This window comes from Dipodomys spectabilis, unplaced genomic scaffold (assembly GCF_019054845.1).
Source record: "Dipodomys spectabilis isolate Male_0828 unplaced genomic scaffold, ASM1905484v1 ptg000004l, whole genome shotgun sequence".
NCBI classification, from domain to species: Eukaryota; Metazoa; Chordata; class Mammalia; order Rodentia; family Heteromyidae; genus Dipodomys; species Dipodomys spectabilis.
The window spans coordinates 4,875,475-4,897,771 of NW_024870681.1; the positions used below are offsets into that span (position 1 = coordinate 4,875,475).

At 45.4% G+C, this 22,297-nt stretch overlaps 1 protein-coding gene across 2 annotated transcripts in view; it reads right to left on the reverse strand.

Moving 5' to 3' along the window:
* Positions 1-22,297, reverse strand: part of Asic2 (acid sensing ion channel subunit 2) — a 1,002,658-nt gene that overhangs the window by 65,663 nt on the left and 914,698 nt on the right. For both annotated transcript variants that reach the window (XM_042694285.1, XM_042694273.1), the window contains exon 2: positions 12,635-12,785. In XM_042694285.1, coding sequence (XP_042550219.1) covers positions 12,635-12,785 — 151 coding nt within the window. The remainder of the gene's footprint in view (positions 1-12,634; positions 12,786-22,297) is intronic.

Sequence of the window (22,297 nt, forward strand, 5' to 3'; positions counted from 1 at the left end):
TTACTCCACAAGGTAGGCTTTGCCCTCCACCACATTGCACAAATGGATAAGCAAAAGCTCAGGGGGGTTAGCTTGCTGTAGCCACACAGCAAATCCAAAACCAAGCCTGGATCTTTTGGCCTCCAAGGTCCAAACTCTTTCCCTTCTGACATGTGGCTTTGCTTCTATACTTTGTGCCTTTCTGGTGTCACTGGTCATAGTCAACATTAGGCTGTGGGCCTTGGGGACTTTTCTGGCTAGGGATCTGAGCTTTTGAGAGCTTTGACTTCTCTCTGGAGCAGAGCAAGCAACAACACTGGCAGTGAGGCTAGCTATGGGATCCTGACGGACTTCATCTGTCTGGATCTTTGCAGCTACCCAAGGCAGGGGGTCAATCAATGTCTCCGTGTACTATATTTTATTTTATTTTTATATTCTATTTTTTTTGCAGGGGAAGAAATCAAAGCTCAATGAAAATAAAGGATATGCCCCAGAGATTATAATTCAAGGCTACACAGGATTTTGGAGCCAGGGGAGCTCAAGCTTCATCTTTAATTCATCAAATTTCTCATCTTTCAGGTGAGAAGCCAGAAGTCTATAGAGCAGAGGTTGGCCAATAGCAGTAAGGCAGGTGACTGTTAGGGACAGCCTGGGAGTCACATGTCTAGTTCCTTTCATCTCCACTTCTCTTTGTCAATCAGCCCCAGGTATCAAGCTCATAAGTTCCATACTGGACAGGATGGAGGAGTAGTCTAATTTGCAGTGGGCTTGGCAGTCTTTGTTCTTTCAGGTCTACGGGAAAGTTGGCTGGGTATGACATGGTGACAATAATGGGGTAAGAGTCCTACCCTAGTCCACAAGAGCCCCGGGCAAAAGGACTTGCTGAATCTTCTTTGAATCTACCGACAGGTGCCATGTTAGTCCTTGCATTTCTGTGTGAGCCAGAGAAACGGAAGTGGCCCAGAGTCTGTCAAGGGAGGCAGGGAAGTGCCTCTCAGCCACATTACTCAAAATCCATGTGACCACAGGCAAGTTACAATACTGCCTCTCCGAGCTGTGGCTTCCTTTTGGTTAAAAAACAAAGTGGGCGTTCATCTCTCAGGTTATACTTTTAGCACTAAATGTCTATGAGCTGAGGACCGTGTGTAAATCTCTTAACCTCATTGTATCTCATTAAAAAAGAGACATGGCTGTTCAGGATTCTCATCACAAGTAGGAGAGGCCGGGTCTGTTAAGGAATCCACAAATTGCTGCCAATCTAAAATTGGAAAATGTGTGCCTTGCCCTCCCTTCTGCCTCTCCCTGGTAGACCAGCCCAGTAAGGGCATCATCTTTAGGTAAGAAAATCTAAAACTAGTACAGAGACAGGCAGATTCACACTCCGTTGCTCCCAAGTGACATTTTGAGGCTAGGCGAACTTCTGAGGGGAAAAAATATTAATACTGTCTTTCCTTGGCTGGATGGGCTGCAATTATGTCTGTTCTGGGTAGCTGTGTGATGTCTCACTGAGTTCTCTGGAAAACGGCTTGTGATCCAGAAGATGCCATGGAGTGGTCTCTAGAGTTTTGGGGGAAGGTGCTTGCAATCCAGCTCCTTCTCCCATGAAGTTCAAAAATACTTTAAAAGATGACTTCCATGGGCTGGGAAGGTGGCTCAGTGGTAGAGTGCTTGCCTCATATGCATGAGGACCTGGGTTCGATTCCTTAGCACCACATAAGCAGAAAAAGCCAGAAGTGGCGCTGTGGCTCAAGTGGTAGAGCGCTAGCCTTGAGCTGAAGAGCTGAGGAACAGTGCCCAGGCCCAAAGTTCAAGCCCCACGACCGACCAAAAAAAAAAAAAAAGTTGACTTTCTTTAGTACATACGGGTTACATTGTGCTGAAGTGTTACTCAAAGCAATCTTTTCTTTCCCCTCAATATTTAGGGCATAAAGGACCAAATCAGACTGCAAAGTCCTGGGAGAGCCAGTCAATGGCTCTGAGACCTGTTTTACTGCATCATTTATGTGAATGACTATATTAAAGGAATTAGAACTGGCCTGGGGGCCACCACGAGAAGGTCTGAGGATCAGAGTATAGAATGTCAGTGAAGGAATTCAGTTCTGTAGGGTCCCCTATCCACATTGAGGAAAAAGACAGTGAGGTCAGGTGCTGGTCACGTGACCCACAACTCTGGCTAACTTCCATTCCTGCTAAACCGAGCAATCACAAACATACATTAGTGAAGGCACTTTGTGTGTGTGTGTAGTGTTGGGTCTAATCTCATTAAAAAAGATTTATCCCAAGGATTCTTTAAGTAATGTATTTCCCTCATGCATTCAGGCTTGGAGATTATAAATTACTATACAAGAAGGCTGCTGACTCTGAGTGGGCAACCAGCTTGTGGGGGTTTTGATAGGCCACGAATGAGTGCCACATCTCAGAAAGGATGCAGACATGGCAGAAGAGCTCTGTTTATCTGTACTGATGGTAGCTGTCAGGGGCACCAGCAAAAGAGATCATATAGAATATAGACTAGGATACGATTATGGAGTTCATACAAAGCATTATGAGATGGCTAGCAACTTGGTGTGTCTAATACCTTTTCAACCAACAGATACACAAAAAGCATGGTTGCCTTCAGAGAAATATTCCTGTGTTAAGGAGACATTTGCCAGGTTTCCAGTGGTGCCCACCGGTCAGAGGAATTCAGTTACGATACGGAGTCAGGGTAGGTATGGAGATGCTGCACATCCATCAAACTCACAGGTGAGGAGGCCAATGCTCTGGGTTGGAGGATCACACTTTGAGTGGAAGGATTCAGTAAAACACACCATGCTGCAGCGCAGTCTGGGCCATTCTTGATTTTGTTCCTCCTTCTTGTTCTTCTATTTGGGACATTGGTCTGCCAATTCCCCTCTAACTCTCTTGCAGTTCCCAGGAACCTGGCAAACAGGTCTGAGATCTGAACCAAGATCATTTCCTCTCTGCAGCTTCCTTGAGAGAGCTCTTTTTCTCTCTTCTGGAACTGTCTGTCCCCTCTTTTGTTCTTCCTGTATCTTCCGTTGATTAGAGCATTTGATGACAGTTATTTTTGCATGTTCCCTGACAGGATTGCAGAGTCTCGCTCTTCTTGGGTACTTGATATGAAAGTTGTGGGCTGAATGAAATTCTCTCACTAGAAAATAGTCTCGAGAATCCTGAGATAGTTCCTGATTTGTGAATTCTTCAAACACCGGGATTTGTGTCATTATATGGTCTATATCTGTATCACTGGGTTGCCTAGCGCATAGGTATTCAAAGGAGACTTACTAAGTAGGTGCCTTGAGCTCTAGGGGTGGGGAGGGGGGAGAGAGAAGGGGTCTATTTTGTCTGTTTCCTTGGTGCTGTCCTTGGACCTCTGTCTGGCTGTCTGGGAGTGCCACCTAATGTCACCAAATTTTCTACACATCACTTAGCAGGTCCTGATAAGACTCAGGCTGCTTTGGGCTGCTTGATAGATTAGATTCCTGCCTCCGATGATGCTTTTGATTTATGGCATATTTGTTTTTCAGAATCCTCAGGCACCATGAAGACACCTCAACAGCTAGCACAAAGGACCCCTCCGAAAGCATTGCATCTTTGCTGGTGGCTGCCTGTCCCCATGACTGAGAATTCAGGTCATAGCCTGTCCTTCTCATTCTGAAGAAGTTCTTAGAACCTGGCACCATGACAAGAATCCCCCCCCCCCCCCCCTTTCAGGAGCAGAGATGTTGGAGAAACCATAGCAACCATTAGCATCTGTTCTTGTCACACCCTGTTTCTAATGGGGTGATAGGAAACAGCTTTACCCTTGATAGCTTCTCTGGCCTTCCAGCTACGTTGAAAATTTATGATTATTTTTAATTTAACTTTTATTTTCATCAAAGCAGCCTATGTACATAATTTAAAAAGCCAAATGGCGCTGCAAGGCTTCTCATGAAAATCAGCAGTTTCCTGCCCCACCTCCCTAACCCCCTGTTCCCCAGCTTACTGCTCCAACAGTTCCTTCTGCTCTTCACGTTTGTGTTTCTCTGGGCACTAGCTTGTTGGCATCTATTCATTTCTTAGTTGCAATATATTATTTTTTTTTCTTTTGGGGTGGTATTTGGGTTTGAACTTAGGACCTTGTGAGTCCTACTACTTGACCCACCCTCCTCATCTCTTTTTGGCTTTAGTTACTTTGGGGATAAAGTCTTGCATATCCGCCCCCTCCCACCCCCCCACTCCCCATCAGCCTGGATCATGATCTTCTGATTTATGCTTCCGCTTCCTGTATAAGTTGAGAGGGGCCTACCACCATGCTCAGCTGTTAAGATGGGAATCTTTCGTCTGTTGTCCCTGGCTGGCTGTAAACTAAAATCTTCCCAGTATCTGCCTCCTGAGTAGCTGGGATTACAAATATGTGTCACTGTACCCGGTTCGATCTCTTTCTTGAGATCAGGAAAACGATTTGTTTCTCTTCTTTTTGTTGTTGTTCGTTTTGTTTATTTAGTCTCTTTACTTTGTTTCCTGGTTTGTTTGGCTTGCTTGGTAGCCTGGCTGGCATGCCAGACCTCTGAGGCAGAGCTGCGAAGCTGCTCTCAGTACAGTGCCAGGTCTTCAGGGTCTTCCGGTCTGAAGCCCACCACTGTAGGCTCTGGTTTGGAACTGTTCCTGCTCAGCTGTCATCCTGGCTGCATCTGGAATTCTCCTGAGGCCTAATCCTCTCTTTCTGGGATTCTCTTTTTTGGTTGAATCACTTAACTTCTGGGAAAAGCCTATGCAGGAGACACTTTTTTGTCTGAGATCCCATTTTACCCTCATTTATAGTTGGCTGGGTATAGAATGCTCTCTCTTAAGACAAGAAGAATCAAACTCTCAGTCCCAGAAAGACAAAGGCACATGTGCTATTGATTTGTGACTCTGATGGCTTCTATGGAGAAGTCTGTGCCATTCAGAGAGCAGAATCATGTAAATCCCTTTCTTTTCTCCCCAGAAATTCTAAAGATTTCCTTCCTTTCTGCTTGCCAGAGTTTGGCTAAGGTGTATCTTGGTCTGGGTGTTTGGCTATGGTTGCAGACAGAATCTGGTGAACTTCCTTCAGTGAGGGAAGCCTTGGCCTTTAGCTGAGGATTTTTGATGATATTCATACTTTTCCAGGTTACTTCTTCACTGTCTTAGTTTTATTATTCTAGAACTCTGAGTTGGTAGGATGCCTGATGATGTGGCTTGTCCTCTGGTTTTTGAATTCCTTCCTTCCTTCTTCCTTCCTTCCTTCCTTTCTTCTATCCTATTTTTTATTTGTTTTATTTTTTTTTTTTAAGAATCTCTTAATTCCAATCCTCCAAGAGATTGGTTTTTAATATCTGGGGTTTGGATATGGTGCTTCCCATGAATTCAAATGTTCAATCCACCATGTTTAATCAGAAATTGAAACTGGCATTCTTGAGGCTCAGCAGCTCTGCAAACATGCCATGAGTTCTGCTTTCTATTCAATGGTTCTCAAACTGAGTTCCTCAAGAATGTCCAGGATTGGCCACAGGGAGCCAGGGAGAAAGCAGACTGCACCCCCACCCCATCTCCAGTTGAACCAGAACAACTCCACTTTCATCTGTTTGGATGTGGGGACTGTGCTAAAGCTATCAACATAATGATTCTGCTCTTAAAAAGAAAAAGCAACAAATAAAAAAAAAAGAGGACTAGCCAGACCTATCATTATGTGTCCCTTTCTTTCCAGAGATGTCACCTGAAGCATTCTTCCTGAGCATTTTCAGGGCAGTGCTTTGACAATCACAGTTTGAACCCTTAAGGGATTTAGTGGAAGACATGTTATGGCTTTTTGGTTCCAATGTAGGTTTTAAGCTTGATTCAACTATTTAACCAAGTATGGGCCTACCAGAAACTTCATGAACCTCCCTGGGTTCTTGTAATACTTGTTAGCAGTGAAATCAGGAAGAGCAATGGGAAAGAATGTTCATGGCATTTAATAGTTGCCCACTAATGCCAGTTTCTCTGTTACCCCTGGCCCCAACACCTTTGTTTTTCCTCTCAACAAATACTTATCACTCAGCTATACATCCATCCAAAATTCCTAACATTTTGGGATTTTATGTTTTAATGGGAAAGGACAGCCAATAATGATTAAGTAAATCAATCTTACGGTTTACTAGAAGGAGATCAGGTGAGTCAGATAAAGAGTGATAGGAAGGAGTGGGTGGGGTTCAATGTTAAATAGGACAGGCAAGGCCACGGACACGTGGCTCCTGCCAGTAATCCTTACTACTCAGGAGGCTGATATCTGAGGATTTTGGAGGGAAGTCTTATCTGCAATTAACCAGCAAAAAAACAAACAAACAAAAAAACCCAAAAACAAAACAAAAAGCAACCCTGAAAGTGGAGGTGTGGCTCAAGTAGTAAACTGCTAGTCTTGAGCACAATAGCTAAGGGACTGCATCCGGGCTCTGTGTTCAAGCCCCAGGACTACCAGGACAGGCCTCACTGAAAAACCATATTTGAGCCAAGACTGAACAAAGGAGGCAATCAGCCAAGTGGACACCAGAGCAAGAAATTCTAGGTAAGCTAAGAAAGGTACTCTGAAGGAAGAGTATCTTGGGGTATTTCAGAAGCAGAGGGAACACCAGCACGGCAGAGGCAATTCTATAAGGTAGGCAGTGGGAGGTGGAAACTCACAGGATAACAGGAGGTAGCTCTTCACCCCTACTACAGCAGAGATTTTAAACATAAATCCTCTACTCAAAATTATATCTGATATACTATCACGTTCATGCATACTTAACAGTAGGATTTGGGAAAAATCAAAGCGGATTATCTTTGATTTAAAAGAGTATTCATCAAAATGAATGAGAATTAGATGGAGATGGGGAGGGAGGGCCCCACTGTGGTCTTTCCACAGTGTTGGAGTAAATCCATTTAGGAATGGAGCTTGTTAGGAGAGCTCCCTGTACAGCAATTATGGTTTCCTCAGAGGTAACTCCCTCCAGCCCTCACCCTCAGCAATTCTCTTCCAACACTGCCAAAGTGGGACTATCTCCCTAGGATAATCCTCAGGCGACTCCCTCCACCATCTGTGCAGCTTCCTCAAGATCTATCAGATGATTCCCACTGGAATGCACTCTCCTGCTTGCAAATGATTGGTCTAGGGGTGGGCCATCTGACTGAGCTGGGCCAATGGTTCTCTTGCCTGCTTTTAAAAAAAAATTAAGTAGGAGATCAATGAGGCAATCAAAGTAGTCTCAGGCCTGGTGGTAGGATCTGTAAAATTAAAAAAAAAATCTTAGTCTCTGTTGGGAGGGAGCCACATGTGTATGCAGAGGTGGGAGGGATGTGTGTGTGTGTATGCACAAGAGTCTAGTGAGAGAGAACGAAAAGGACTTGGAGAGAGGAAGGGTGAGCGTTCCTGGGTGTAGGTGCCCTTGGCTCCAGTACTCACCGAGCTACATCCTTACTCCCCTGCTGATTGGTTGTTGAAGCTTGCTTCAGATTCCAAGGGCAATGCAATTCTTTTGATGCCTAAGCTTGTTTGATTCAAGTTCCTCTCATGTGCAACCCAGATAACCCACTGCCTATTTCTTTTATCTTTAAAGTTACCCAGAGGTTTCTACACAGAGTTTCATTTTTAACAACCTCCCACCTGTCTTCAATTTAATTTCCTTTAGAAAAGTCTGCTCATGAAATCTGTATTTCAATAGTCTAGGACAGCTTTTCCAAAAAAAAAAAAAAAAAGTGTATTTGGTGAGCTCCTATATGGAAAAGATTTCCAAGGCCAAAGGCATTTAGGAAATAAATGCTGCGTGCGATATTACTACCTTGGGGTTTCATGATGTAGCATATTAAAAAGATGAATAAATGTGTGCGACACTGTCTAGCCCTAGATTCTTTTTGACCCTGTATTCTTTGCTATTTGTCTCACAGATAACATCTCAAACTCCTGAAGCTCCACAGGGCCCATTTTGGGTCATGCTGTCTAGGTCCACATGCAACTTAAAAATGGCACATTAGCGGGGGGGGGGGGGCCCACAGAGAGGTGTTTGATCCCTAAGCCCCCTGAGGTGGAATATTATTAGCTTGGAAGAAGAAATATTTTTGGTACTGTTAGTGGAGTTGACTTCTACTTGCTAATCTTGAGCCTACAGGGGCTGCCTTTCTCTACTCATGCATAGGAGCTGTATTTATAGACTGGTCTTGAAAACCATAGCCACATCCCACAAGAGCTCTGCCAGTTAGCCCGAATTACACTAGGAAGTGGCTCCTTCACTGCTTCCTTAAATTTCTCAGAGTAAAATAGCACAATGAGGCAAGGCTGCTGGGTGTCAGTGGCTCACATCTGTAATCTTAGCTATTCAGGATGCTGAGATCTGAGGATTGTGGTTCGAAGCCGTCCTGTCCAGGAGATACTTTATTTCCAACTAGCCAGCAAAAAGCCAGAAGTAGAGCTGTGGCTCAAGTGGTAGAGCACTACCCTTGAGGGGAAAAAGCCAAATGGGAATGCAAGGCTCTGAGTTCAAGCTCTACTACTAGGAAAAAGGCGGGGAGTGGGGGGGGGGAGGAGGCAAAGGTGCATCAGAGGTTCCCTTTGAGGTGGCTCTAGGCTCCCATGATGGGTGTAGGGCATTTGAAAGTCCTCTGTCATTCTGATTTTTGCAGTCTGCAGGGAGCTCTTTGGATCTGTTAGCCATCCAGATTCATCTGTACTTTACAGATGAGGAAATCGAGGCTCATCCACTTAGTCTTAGTCATGAAGTTTTTTTTTTCTTTTTGCCAGTTCTGGGGCTTGAACTCAGGGTCTGGGCACTGTCTCTGAACTGCTTTTTCTCAAGGCTAGCACTCTACCACTTGAACCACAGCGCCACTTCCGGCATTTTCTGTTTATGTGGTACTGAGGAACTGAACCCATAGCTTCATGCATGCTAGGCAAGCACTCTACCACTAACCCACATTCCCAGCCCCTTAGTCATGTAGCTAAGAAAAGGGGAACTGGGATTAATTTGGGGTCTGTGAGGCTCTGTCACACATCTTCTCTATCCTACTTCACTCCCTCAACAGCCACATGTCAATTCCTTTCTTCTCCCTAATATCTCCAGCAGGGACCTGGTTTCATTGCTCTGTTTGAACAGTGAGACTATCAAGGAAATGAGCTGTCATCTGTGGGGCCATATGGCCTGGCAGGTCAGGAAGGTGGCCTCCAGATGACTGTGGAAGAGCTGTACTTATAGGTCTCAGGACAACAACCAAGCAATTGGATGTATCTGTGTCCCTGCTGGTGGTAGCTCTGCAGCTAGACATCCCTCACCTACCCCAGCCTGCCTGTGATCCTCTTTCAGGTATTGTTGCCTTTACTCCCACTCCTATAAGACTCTCCTTCTCTTCCTATTCACTCAGGACAGAAGCAACTTTGACTGGCAAGAACCTCCAAGGGCCAGATCATTGCCCAGTGGCTTTTCAGCCTGAAGAAAGGGACAATGGAGGAGGAATCTCCAATGTAAGAATTCCAGTGTTTCAGTTGGGTGGCCCCGGCGGAAGTGATGTAATCTAACCTCCTTCTCTAGTGGGGATGAACTCTGCCTGTCACTCCGAGGCCATGGAGAGGAGAAAGCCAAGGATGGGGAGTAACACAGACCTAGAGGAATATGGGAGTTGGCTGCAGAGGCCAGGAATCAACCAGATCTAGTTGTACTGCATGCCAGTTCACTAACTTCCCTTGAGTATGGTAGGGGGCCTCTTAGCTTTAAATTAATAAAAAATTAAATAATATTAAAAATAAAGTTCCAATGAAAAAAAAATCAGTTCCAATTGGGCACGGGTGGCTCATGTCTATAATCTTAGCTACTCAAGAGGTTGAGATCTGAGGACTGTGGTTCAAAGCCAGCCTGGGCAGGAAAGTCTGTGACTCTTACTTCCAATTAGTCAGCAAAAATCCAGAAATGTGTTATGGCTCAAATGGTAGAGTGTTAGCCTTTAGCAAAACAGGTAAAAGATTTTGCTAAATTCAAGCCCCAGTATCTGCACATTAAAAAAATAAGTTCTTTCATTACCTGACTTACATAATTGTAACTCTTCTGTACATTACTTTTATAACAACAAGTAAAAAGAATCAGTTCCTTATACTCCCTTTCCATAGCTAACATACTGGACAGAGAAAATCCTCAGGATTCCAGAAAGTTCTTTAGGATAGCACTGACCAGTCGTCTCTAACTAGTTTCTCCTAACTCCTGCCTTTTTTTTTTTTTTAAACTATTCTTCTTCACATAGCCTCAGAGGAAACTATTTAAGTGGATAGTGCTGCTCTATTTCCAAGGGACAACTCGAGCTCCTGGAAGGAATTCTCCTGTACATTCTGTGTGCATGTCAGGCTTCCTAATGAGATAAAAATGCACCTGAAAGGCAGGACCTTTGTCTTGTATCTTCTGCATCCCTGACAGTCACCTGCACTGTGTTAGGCATGTGGAAAATCCGTCATTACCATTATAAATTTGTCTTGAGTTGGCACAGCGCTAGGTCCTGTCAGACTGACTGATGCCCCAGGAACATGGGTCAGACTTGCTGCAAGGCCTCAAGTGTATCATTACTTCACACTAGGCCGCAGGGAAACAAACAGGTTGGCTTAGTGTAGAATTTTATTCTTTCCTAGAATTTCATTTTTTTTTTCTCTGTGAGGAAGAATACAGACATCCTACATCCCACTGTGCCTCTGGGGTCAGCCCTTCCTATCAGCCAAAGCTCATGTCCAAGGCCAAATCTCTGTAGGAAGTTGTGCTGGGTGAAAAGGTCTATGATAGAAGCTGAAGAGAGAAAGGGAGAGGGAAAGAAAGACAGAGAGAGACAGACTGACAGAGATAGAGACACAGAGACAGAGAGACAGACAGAGAAGGGGGCTCTGTGTGTGTGTGTGTGTGTGTGTGTGTGTGTGTGTGTGTGTGTGTGTGTGTGTGTGTATTTGCATTGTCTGTACATCAGAGTGACAGTCTGGGAACTCTTACATCACCACGGAAAGACCAAACAAACTCCACCTACGTATTGGGTATGGGGTCGACAGGACTCATTTGATTTCCTGATTGTTCTCCTTTCCTGCAGGTGTTTTAGGATTCTGGTTTCTATGAGAAGGGCCTCTCTTTGGGAATCCAGCCCCGCAGAATCCCCAGGATGTTTAGAGGCCCCATGGTCAGAGGATGTAGTCTGGTCTCGGGGATATTCTGCCCACTAGCTCTGAGAAGCCAGAGTTTAGTGGGAACACATCAGCTTCACCCTGCTGTATGTGGGACTGGAGAAGGAGAGGCAGTTAACACAGAGAAGTAGACAGGGTCCGTGGAGCTGCTCCTCAGCAAGCAGGATGTGGCTCAGAGTGCCCTGGAGCAGAGGTAAGCACAACAAACACGTGACAGGCTGTTTTATCTCTCCTCTGAAGGTCAATTTCCAAATCCAACCTTTCTTCATCTTGGCACTCAGGAGAGAGGTCCTGGCAGGGCACAAAGAGTGCAGTGTGGATGTGTGTGTATGCTGCGGGGATCTTGAAGCAGGCAATCAGTCCTTCTGGGGTGGAAACCCTGATTGCCTCAGCAGCTGGGTGTGCTTAGATCCTTCCTCCATAGGAGGAAGCATTAGTGGAAAAGCAGGAGGTAAGGCCTGGGCTGCCTGGCCTTCACTCCTTCCTTCGCCCAGAGGGCTCAGGGTCTCTCTACCACTGGATCCTTTCTTCCTTTCTCTCCCTGGGTGAGTTCTCTAAGGATCCTCTATGGACCTCAGCTCTCTGAAAGCCTCCCCTTTGCATGTGGAGCCCAGCATTACTTTTACTTTGGCTTTCTTTTGCATCCATACTTCCTCTCGCTCTTGGGCATAGTGTGGTCTCCCAGGATTCCTTGTTTTATGGCAGCATCATATCATATTACCTGTGTCCCTCTTAGAAAGGCACTTGTGATGACATCAAACCTACCCAGACAAACCAGGACAATCCCCATACCCCATGCACTAAGACTTTCTCAGACCCCTATCTCCTGTAATTCCCTCTCTCTGTCTTTGTCTCTTTGTCTCTCTCTGTCTCTGTCTCTGTCTCTCCATTAGGCTGTGATCAAAAACTTGGTCTCTTTCATCCTAACACACTTTGGTGCAAAGCCTAGGAGAGTAGACATGGCCAATAAATTGTAGAGTAACAGAAAAAAATGAATGTGTGAAATAAGCAAACACAGGACCTTAGGGGCTCCCACAGAGACGTGGTTCTGGGTTTCCAAGTTCATGTCCTTCGCTTTCCCAGCACTACATGGCCCCTCCTCCTTCCCTTAGTAGGCAGGAACCTGTTCTTTTGGTTGGGTATTTGGGATGGGTGGGAGAGGAAATCTAGCCAATCACCTGCCCAACCCTACCTCTCTTTGGTTCTTTCTCTATATCTTCTAATGCCTCTCCATGCTGCCTTCCTTCTCTATGTCCAATATGTCCACCCTCTGCCCCTCTCCTATATTGAGAAATGTGAGGGAACCCAGGGCTTAACACCCCATGTCAGGGAAGTATTCACCATTTTTTTTTTTGCCAGTATGTCACCAAACCCTTGCTGGATAGTAGCCTTTCCTAGGGTAGGCCAAGATAGCTCACCTGGACTATACCAGCTTTTCTGAGCTGAACCTGTACCCCTTGCCACTGCCCAGTGCCCCAGTCCCTGAGCCCAGCTCACCTGTCTCTCCCCAGATGGGCAGATACTCATCTTGCTGAATGTCCAGCATGATCTCCAACCCGTTGCCCGTCCCCCCCTTGACCGTGGTGAGCAGAGGCTTGCCATCCTCTCCTGAGTTAAACATGTAACACTTCCCATATTTTGTAAACACCTGAAGGAGAGAAGAGAGAGAGAAAGAGAGAGAAGCACATGGTGACTTCACAATGAGTTCCAGGGATTGGGGAGATCCCAGAAGTCCCACAGTAGGCCAGAGTCCTCCACAACCCATCACCACCAACCCTTCTTGGGGACCATGGATGCCTCATGCTTGGCTGATGGCTTGACTTTGGCCAAGTGGGATTATGATATCAAAGAATGAGTCTGGATACTCTTTGGGGCTTGTGGAATGGAATCTGGTCTCTTTGGGAGGTCCCATTTACTTCCAAGTATCAAATATCACCTATAAACTCCCCACCCTCCAACCTATACCTCCAACTCTCTCTTGGGCTCCAGACATACTGATTCCTCTTTTGTTTTGTTGGTCATGGGGCTTGAACTCTGGGCCTGGGCGCTGTCCCTCAGCTCTTCAGCTCAAGGCGAGCACTCTACCACTTGAGCCACATTGTCTCTTCTGGCTTTTTCTGTTTATGTGATGCTGAGGAATCGAACCCAGGGCCTCATGCTTGTGAGGCAAGCACTCTACCACTGAGCTACTTTCCCAGCCATTGATTCCACTTTTTGAAAAGTACCTTCCTTCCAGGTATCACACAGAGACCCCGTGCTCAGCAGGTCTCAGAGGACACAGATTCCCCTCCCCCCCCCACAGTTTCCATCCCACCAGAGTTCTCTTTCCTGACTAGAGTTCTATCCCCAAATTTCTGTCCTGAGGAGAGCTTTATCACCTGTCCAGGGGGATCCAGTCAGACTCTTTCACACCCTTGTATCATCAACCTGCAAGTGTCTCTAATTGCCTTAAGTTTAGACTCTTCTCTTCTTTAATGCTTTAGTTTAGGATCTAAGAATTTCTTGCCAGGGCTGGTTCTCTAACAGGCCTCTCAGTTCCAGATAACATTCCCTAGCCTTCCTCTATACTAATTGTGGCTCACTCTTTCTGAAATGTGTATTGGATTGTGTTAATCCCATTCTGAAAATCCATGAGTGCTCTCCATTTCCTTTAGGCTAAACTCCAGGCCCTCTATACCCAGTCTTCTGTGATGTGCTTTGCTTGTTCTTCCCACCTTCCAGCCTCCTACTTCCCACCTGAGTCCACAGGCATTGCTAACAGGTAGATTCAATGAGTTTAGGGAATACATTTGCTCACTTGCACATTTTTTTTTCTCTAGTGGCCAATATGGTATCTGGCCTGGTGGTGCTCCACGCATATACGTTTAAAGAAGGAATGAATGAGTGAGTGAGTGAGTGGCTGGCTGGTGGAGCCAGACCACACATAGTGTGCAGCAACCCAACATAGCCAGAAGGTTCACATACTTTCAGCGCTCTACTTAGTTCTTTGACTCCTGAACTCCATGTGTATCCCAGCCTCCAGGATGCCTTCCTGAGATGGTAACCCTTCTTCTTGGTTCTCCTTGTTCCTTCACCTGAGCATCCTTCACACAGCCCTGAATACTTGTCCCTCCATATCTTCTGAACCTGATCCTGTCTTTTACATAAGAATCCCAGAACTTAGTTCATTGTTGGCACACAACAGGAGCTTGGGTGACTTTTGCCTGATGAAAGCATGATTACAAAGATGTGGGGTGGTGGTGTGCAGAAACAGCCCAGAGCAAGGAACACAGAGATCTTTGTCCACGTTTTGACACAAAATAGTGTCTGATTTTGTGTCACTGGGCAGGTGAACCAAACAAGTCTCCATTTCTTGTCCATAAAATGGGAATGCTAGTCTTTTCCTTTGCTATCTCTCAAGGTTATCAAGAGGCTGAAATGAGATAAAGCATGCAAAAGTGCTTTGGGAACTGTAAGAGCTTTCTACAAATGCTGTGGGTTATTATGATTATATAAGTGCTTTGCAACCCCAAACGGAAGCCAAATTGCATCTGGTGAAATTGGTTGGAAGAGAGCCAGGCTGACTGTGTTGGATTCCTGCAGCCACTGAGATTTGGGTCCAGTCCACTTCCCTGACTCTGCCTCATTGTATTGTCCATTCCCGCAGCACAGAGGTGATTGAAAATCCCACTGGGCTCCCAAACTCCAGTGCAGGAGCAGGCAAAGAACAGGTGTGTGTGTGTGTAGGGGGGAGACAAATGGATGCTCCATTTCTCATGAAGATCTGGATGACCAAATGACAGGGAGACACATGGTCTTCTACCAGTCATAGTGCCAGTCATAGTGTTAGACATTTATCTATGCTATCTTATTTAATTCTCACAGCCATGACCATGGCTGGGTATTGCTGCTCTCATTAAGCAAAGGAGGAAATCAAGGCCCAGAAAGGTTAAGTGACTTGCTAAGTTCATTACAGCTAACAAGTAGAAAAGCTAGGAGTTGAAGCCGTTTGTCAGTTCGCAACACATATTCTTTCTAGAAGTGCCATCCTGGGAGGAACACAACAATTTTTTCACTGGGTCATTTCCCAATAGCAGCATGTAGTCATTCCTCTCAGCTTTGTTTTCCAGTTAGCCAGTCAACATTCACATTCTTGCTCTCCTACTATGTACAAGGATTATGGAGACTGCAAACAAGTACAAGTCCTACTGTTTGTTTCAGGATCTGAAGAAGGACCAGCAAACCCCCAGATTTTCCCCACTATTCAGAACAGCTCAGATTGCCTGGCTAGATGCATTATTTCAGGACAACCAAGCCATACTCTCTAAGCTTCAGAATGGGGGAAAGCAGCAGGGGTTAAGGCAAACACAGTTTTTCAAAGAACAAAGTGTTTTCTTTTTCTTTTTTTTAAATCATTACTATGGCATATAGTGATTGAACTTGGCTAATGAACTTGTCCCCTGGGGGAATGCTCTTGGGGACCACTGTAACAAGCAGATAAGAGCATTTTATAGTTAGCACTTCCATTGTAAGAGGTTGAACACATCAGAAGTGACTTCTATAGTGTTTGAATAGACCTCCCCTCCCCTGCCCCCGTTGGTATATGCTCTAAATATCCTCACGGTCTTCAGAACTGCTCGTAATATTGATTTGACTATCCACATGAAGAGATTTGTCAGCAAAAGTAAATTTCAACTTAGCCTCAGATGATCGCTATGCTGAATTCCACCCCTCACTATCTTCCTCTTCCTATTCTTTGGTTCCTTCAACTTCAGTATATTGGGATGGAGTTAGAATGCTGTGTGTGCTGCTGAAGCCAGCTCTGTCACAACAGGTCAAGTGGCACTGGAAAAGGTGGTGACCCCTGTAAAGCATCTGGAGAGAGTGACAAAGTTGGGGAAATGAAAGCATTCTTAGATATCATTGCATGACATTCTTGACAGGTAAGGATATGAACCTGGGAGACAAGAAGTGACTTGCCTGGGGTAATGCAGCAGGACATATCCAGCTGGGACACAGACTCCCAATTCACCCTGCTGTCCTTTATTCTAGCCTCCCTTGGTTCTCCCACTTATAAGAAGAGATGGAGGCTCTTCCTATCAGTTGACCACTGATTAGGTGACTGCTCAGTGCAGATCCAGGGCTAAAACCTCTTGAGATGCAAGTTCCTTTGTAGAGGAGGTAGCTGATGGGCTCCTACAGTGTGAGTGGATGGAGACTTACTCTCTATCTGGACAGGACTGGACTTCATCTTAGCTTAAGTGGTTGGTTCCTGCTTGTGCCCTGGTATCAGGCTTATCTTCTTGGCTCTTTCTCTTGGGGACTAGATGCTAAAGGAACTTTCATGAGTGTGCTTGTATGACTTGACTCACTCAGAATTGCTCACCTCTGGGAACCAGAAGGTGCTGACAGCCAAGTCTGAGAGATGACAAACTGACAATCTACAGCTCCCAAATCCTGCACCAAGACAGGACAGCTGGGAGGAAATCTAAAACCCTTCTGTGGCTATGACTTTGGAATCAAGTTCTAGATCCTTCCTGCAGCCTGCGTGGTTTGGTACACCTCTCTTTTACCTCTCAGATGCTCCCACACACATCCTGGCCTCTCAGTTCCTGGGAAGTCAACAAGCCTTCTCCCACAGAGCCTCTGCACATACAATTTCTTCTTCCAAGAATGTTCTCCCCACAGGCTTGGTCTGGCCACCCTGATCAGGCCTCAGCTTCTATTGCTCCTTCCCAGAGACCTTGACCATTCCTACCCCTGGCTCCCTTTGCTTTCTAATCTCCTGTAGTGTGTGTGTGTGTGTGTGTGTGTGTGTGTGTGTGTGTGTGTGTGTGTGTGTATGTGTGTGTGTGTGTGTGTGTGTGTGTGTGTGTGTGTGTGTGTGTGTCCTGGGGCCTTGAACTCAGAGCATGAGCTTTTTTTACTGAAGGCTAGCATTCTATCACTTGAGCCAAATTTCTATTTCTGGCTTTTTAGTGATTAATTGGAGATAGGAGTCTCATGAACTTTCCTGGAGCCTGTCTCCTCCTCCCTCGCTTCCTTCTTAAAATACTTTGTATCAGAGGATATAAACTTTCTTCTCTCTTTTCTCTACTGTGGCCTGCCCAGCTTCTCCCCTTAACTGTATCCAAGCATTCTTATTTGCTTCTCTGCAAAGGTGTAGTGCAAACAATCCTTTTAGGAACTAAGACTGTGAGAACAGTTTACCTTTGTGGGTGCTGGAGAAGAGGCTCTGAGTAAACACAGTTCCTGCTGGCTGCACGCCTTTGCCAGCCTCCCTGCCTGGACTACAGAGCTCTCTGCTCCTTCCTGGCTTTTCTGAGGATTATTTTCCTCTCTGCTCAACATCAAAGACTGCTGAGATGTTTACACAGAGACAATTTTGCTATAAACTTGGAACATGCTGCTGCTCTTCTTCCCCATTTCGGGGTATAATGATGGGTAAGTGTAACACAAGACTTCAAATTTACGCCTTATCACCCCTGGCCAGAAAATACAATTTATTTAAGTTCAGACTGGTAGACCAAGCTCTCTGCTTCTTGGGACCTGCCATTCTTCCAGCCATTTCTTTGCCTTCCCTGTATGAGCTGACAGCCCCACTGTGGATGCCAAGCCTACATTTTAAGGTTTCTAAAAGTCTAGGATTACACTTAGTTGGATTGGTTTGTAAGAATTAAGTTTGCATTAAGAAAAGTTGCACTGTGTGTGTATGAGAGAGAGAAAGGAAGAGAAAGAGAGGGGGAAAGAGAAAGAGAGAGAGAGAGGGAGAGAGAATGAGAGAGAATGAGAGAGAGAGTGTGTGTATACTGGGGCTTGAATTCAAGGCCTGGGTGCTATACCTTAGCTTTTTCACTTAAGACTGGTAGCGTGAGCTACCAGCTCCTGGCTTATAGCAGGACATTTCCAGCAGCGAGGGAGGCTTCTGAGAGCAGAATGGGCCCCATGACCATCATCTTCATTGCTAATATTTTTTATGATGCCTTCTGATGTAGTGCTTCAACTTGCTCAGTGGCTCTATGTCATTAGAGGAAAGGAATCTAATAATTCCTGAGACAACTCTGTGCTACTTCTGCTTGTACTTGCATAAGCACTATTTCATTCTTAATTATGGTCCCAACCACCCTGATGGAGAAGCATCATATACGAGGATGGAGCTCACTTGTGGGTGGGAACTTCACATTAAGGTAGAACCATAGGATTTTGAGCCAGACAGGAGGGAGTCAAGGCAGCTTGCTTATCACTTGACAAAGCTGCGGCCCTGAACACAGCAGGCCCCATTCCCAATTCTGTTTTCATCTTCTACAAATTTGACATCAGATTCCTGCTCTGTGGTTGAATGGAAGGGATTTGCTTTGAAGATTACATAATAGACATCTTTACTAGTTTTTGCAGGGAAGAGCTACCTCTTTCTTTCAGTTCACAGGAGTGGGAGATAGATATGAATTGAAGAATGGGAGCACTGGGATTCTTGTCCTGCTTGTGCCCCATGATACTGAGATTCTTTCTCTTCCCTCCCTCCCTCCTGTTGTCTCTCTCTCCACTATTGTGGATTACACCCAGGGTTTTGTGCTTGCTAAGGAAGCCCTCCACCCCTTGGACTATGCCCCCAGTTCCCAAGTTCATCTAAAAGTAGTTAGAGGAGAGGTAAACAGCCAAGTGCCACTGACTATTTTTTTCCCTGATAGTGAGTGCTAAGCCTGCTACTGGATCTCAGGACAACAATGTCTTCCTGATGACCAAACTATACATCATGGTGTGAAAAAAGTAATTCACATTTGAATGAATTGTAAGCAGTTACTGGAACAGGTGGGCTCCAGTGACCTGAAGTTAGCATGCTCTAAACTAAAACCAAAACCCAAACCCAAAACCATAGAGATGAAGATGGAGAGAGCCCTCCCCCACCCAGTCTTTCAAACAATGGTTAGAGGATCTCTGAAAGACAGACTGGCTTTGCTGCCCTCTCTTCCTGCCCTCACCTCTCCCCCACGCTTTCAGTGATATTCACTGTGTATCTGCCATCATTAGGAATTAAACCTGTGAGGTTGGTGTTGGAACCCTATGTTGTGTTTGAGGAAATGGGGAGCCAGGGAGCCTGAGTCCGGTTGCAGAACCTTGTAGGTGGATGTAAACCATCTTTACATCATCCCAAAACCTGTGTTCTTTGTTGCCTCTTCCTTCTACCTACCTACAGCTCACACAGATAATCTCCAAGTCTAATCTGGCCTGGTGGGGCTGGTGCTTCCCTCCAGGTTCTCCTACATATCATTAGAGGAGGTACAATCTCAGAGTCCGAAGAACCTTTAAAAAAAAAAAAGTATTGGACACCAAAGTTCTTCTCCAAAGACTTCATTTTACTTCTGAGGAATCTACAACTCCTAGAGGTAAGGTGACTCCCCTCAGGTCACACAGCTAGTTTGGAGGCAGAGGTGAGATCTCACCTGGGTTTTGTGGCTAAAGCTTTTTTCTCTTCCCTTCTAGTGACTGCTGTCTGCCTAGGGATTGCTACCTGGGCTTAATATAACCTGTTGGGGTGCTCTATCTCTCATATCACAAGAAATGCAAAGTAGGGAAGGTTAGGAGTGGCTGATACCCGTGAAGTCATGGTTTTTGGGTCCAATTAAAAGCACAAACAACATTTCCACACAGGTACCTACTTACAAAAATAAATTATGTATAAACCCCTTTAGGAACGGTTGAAACACCCACTTACCAGTGTACAGCTGGGCCCGAAAGCTTCAAATCTCCTAACCCACTCATTAATCTTGACCTTCAGGGCATCTACAAGTCAGTGAGTTTCTCGTCTCACTTATTACACTTGAAGGAAATGAAACTGCACTGCTCCTAAATGCCTGAAAAAAAATCCAGCCTTTTATCCCTGCTTTCCCTGAGTTTATTTAGCGTTCCTTTCAGTGAAGTTATGAAAATTTCTCATTAGGCTGTTTTCAAAATAATGTGCTTGTTAAAGCAAGCCATTCAATTTTGTCATTTTGCCTTTCTCTTTCAAAGTCCTCAAACACATTTCACACAATGGAATGGGGGAAAATGTCTGAGAAATGGGTTAGCAGGCTTCCATAAAGCAAAATGAATCTGTCTTTTGTGTTTGAGCTTGCAATTAAGGTGTCTGATTCATCTGGAGAGGCGTATTAGCATGGTGGCTGCATACTGGTTAGCTCTTTGAAGGCAAAAGACTACATCATGTTTGGAAATCCGCCTGCTCATTCATTTGTTTCCACACTAGGAAGTCTTGGCCACTTATTATCTTCTAAGAGGTGAGACATGACTGTGCTTTTCCACCAAGGAAATTAAAAAGGTCATTTCAACAAATGCTCATGAATGGGGCTCCACATGGCAGGTGCTGTCCCATTTCCCTTCTCCATCAGGAGGCTGCTCTCTTTTCCTTGGCATCTTTCACCAGTCTCCAAATAGGTGACTTTTCTGGGAGGAAATGGAAGTGGAGCAATCATTGAGCATGCACCATGGGTGGGCAATCTATTGACTGCTTTAAGTATTTTCTTTTCCCCTCTTCTTCCCTCTCTTCCTCCCTACCCCCCTTCCCTCCTTCCTTCCTTCCGTCTTCTCTTTCTTTTATTCTGTTAGTACTGGGGCTTGAACTCAGGGCCTCTTACTCTGGCTTGGGCTTTTCATTCAAAGCTGGTGTTCTACTAGTTAAGCCACACTTTCATTTCTGGCTTTTTTTTGCTGGTTAATTGGAGATTAAGAGTCTCATAGACTTTTCTGGCCCCAGCTGGCTTCAAACCACAATACACGGATCTCAGCCTCTTGAGTAGCTAGGTTTACAGGTATGAGCCACTAACATCAGTAAATACTCTTGTTTGATTCAAAAAGCTCTTTGATATAGGTGTTATTCTCTCTAACTTGCAGATGAGAAAAACAAGGTCCTAAAAGGTTAAATACATTGCCCAAGGTCCCATACCTAGAATGTGCCTGTTCATGTGCCCTTGTCTGTGTAGGCTTGTTAAAAAGGCTTAGTATTATCTAGATGTATGATATAGCAGTGCATTCCCCTCTGAAGAACTATGATGGGACTGAAAAAGCGGAACTCCTCAGCCCAGACAGGGAGCATGACTGCTGGTGGCTCGGGTCATGTGTAGTAAGCCCCGCAGGAAATGGGGAGGAAGAGAATTGCTATTTGGCCCTGGAAACTGAGTCCGAGATATTTTTCCATGCAAGGACACAGTTGTGGCTCAGGCATTCTTTCACGAAGTGAGTGTCTGTTGGCCCTCCAGGCTGTGGTTGCAGAGTGTCAAGTACTGTGGCAGTGCGTGGACAGGAGCTGCCAAAGACAAACCAAGGGACAGTGGTGGTGACTCTGGGGATACTCAGCAGATTGAGACAGATCCCCTCCTCTGACTCCTGATCTTAACAGGGCCATGCCAGTGATCTCAGGAAGCCAGTGGGGACAGCCTGTTATTTCTGGTTATCTGCTAAGCGGTGCCCATCGGTTTCTCATTCCTCCTCTGAAACCTGACACCCTCTTCCCCCATATAGACATTTATGGACTCCACTAAAAGGCAGGCAGGATTGTTGGTGTAAGCGCTGACCCAGAAAACCACTCGGACACATAGTCACATAGAAGAAGGAAGTGTTTAATGTCAGCTAGAGGCTGACAGGCTATCTCTCATGGGATAGAGAGTAGCAAACTTTACTTGCAGCCTTAGAGGTAGTTATCGCGTCAGGAGTCCAAAGGAAGAAGAAGGGGCCGGGGCAGGAAATCTTCGTAATCACAGCTGGTCACTGGAGATATCAGGCAGCCAGGGCAGGACATGCTATAGCTGGCGTGTAGCCAGGGAAAACTTCCTATCACAGAGATAATACATTTTGTATCTAGCACATAGCAACATCAATACATCTTATAGCTGTCATGTGGTCAGGGAAAGCATCCTGGAGCAGAGACAATACATTGTATAGCTGACACCTTGCAATTATCCACTAGAACCTGCGTGTGACCAGGACTGAACATCCAGACTTTGTTGCTAACATAGCTAGGGCTGGTGGGAATAGACATCTGTATCCGGGCCTGGCTTGTGCATGACCTAGGGTGAAGGCTGTCAACCCCAAATAGGGGTGAATAAACTTACAGGTGGGAGGATCCAGACTTTGGAGTCAGGTTATCCTGGCTGAGAACCTACTGTGTGACAGATTTGGTGGGGGGAGGCA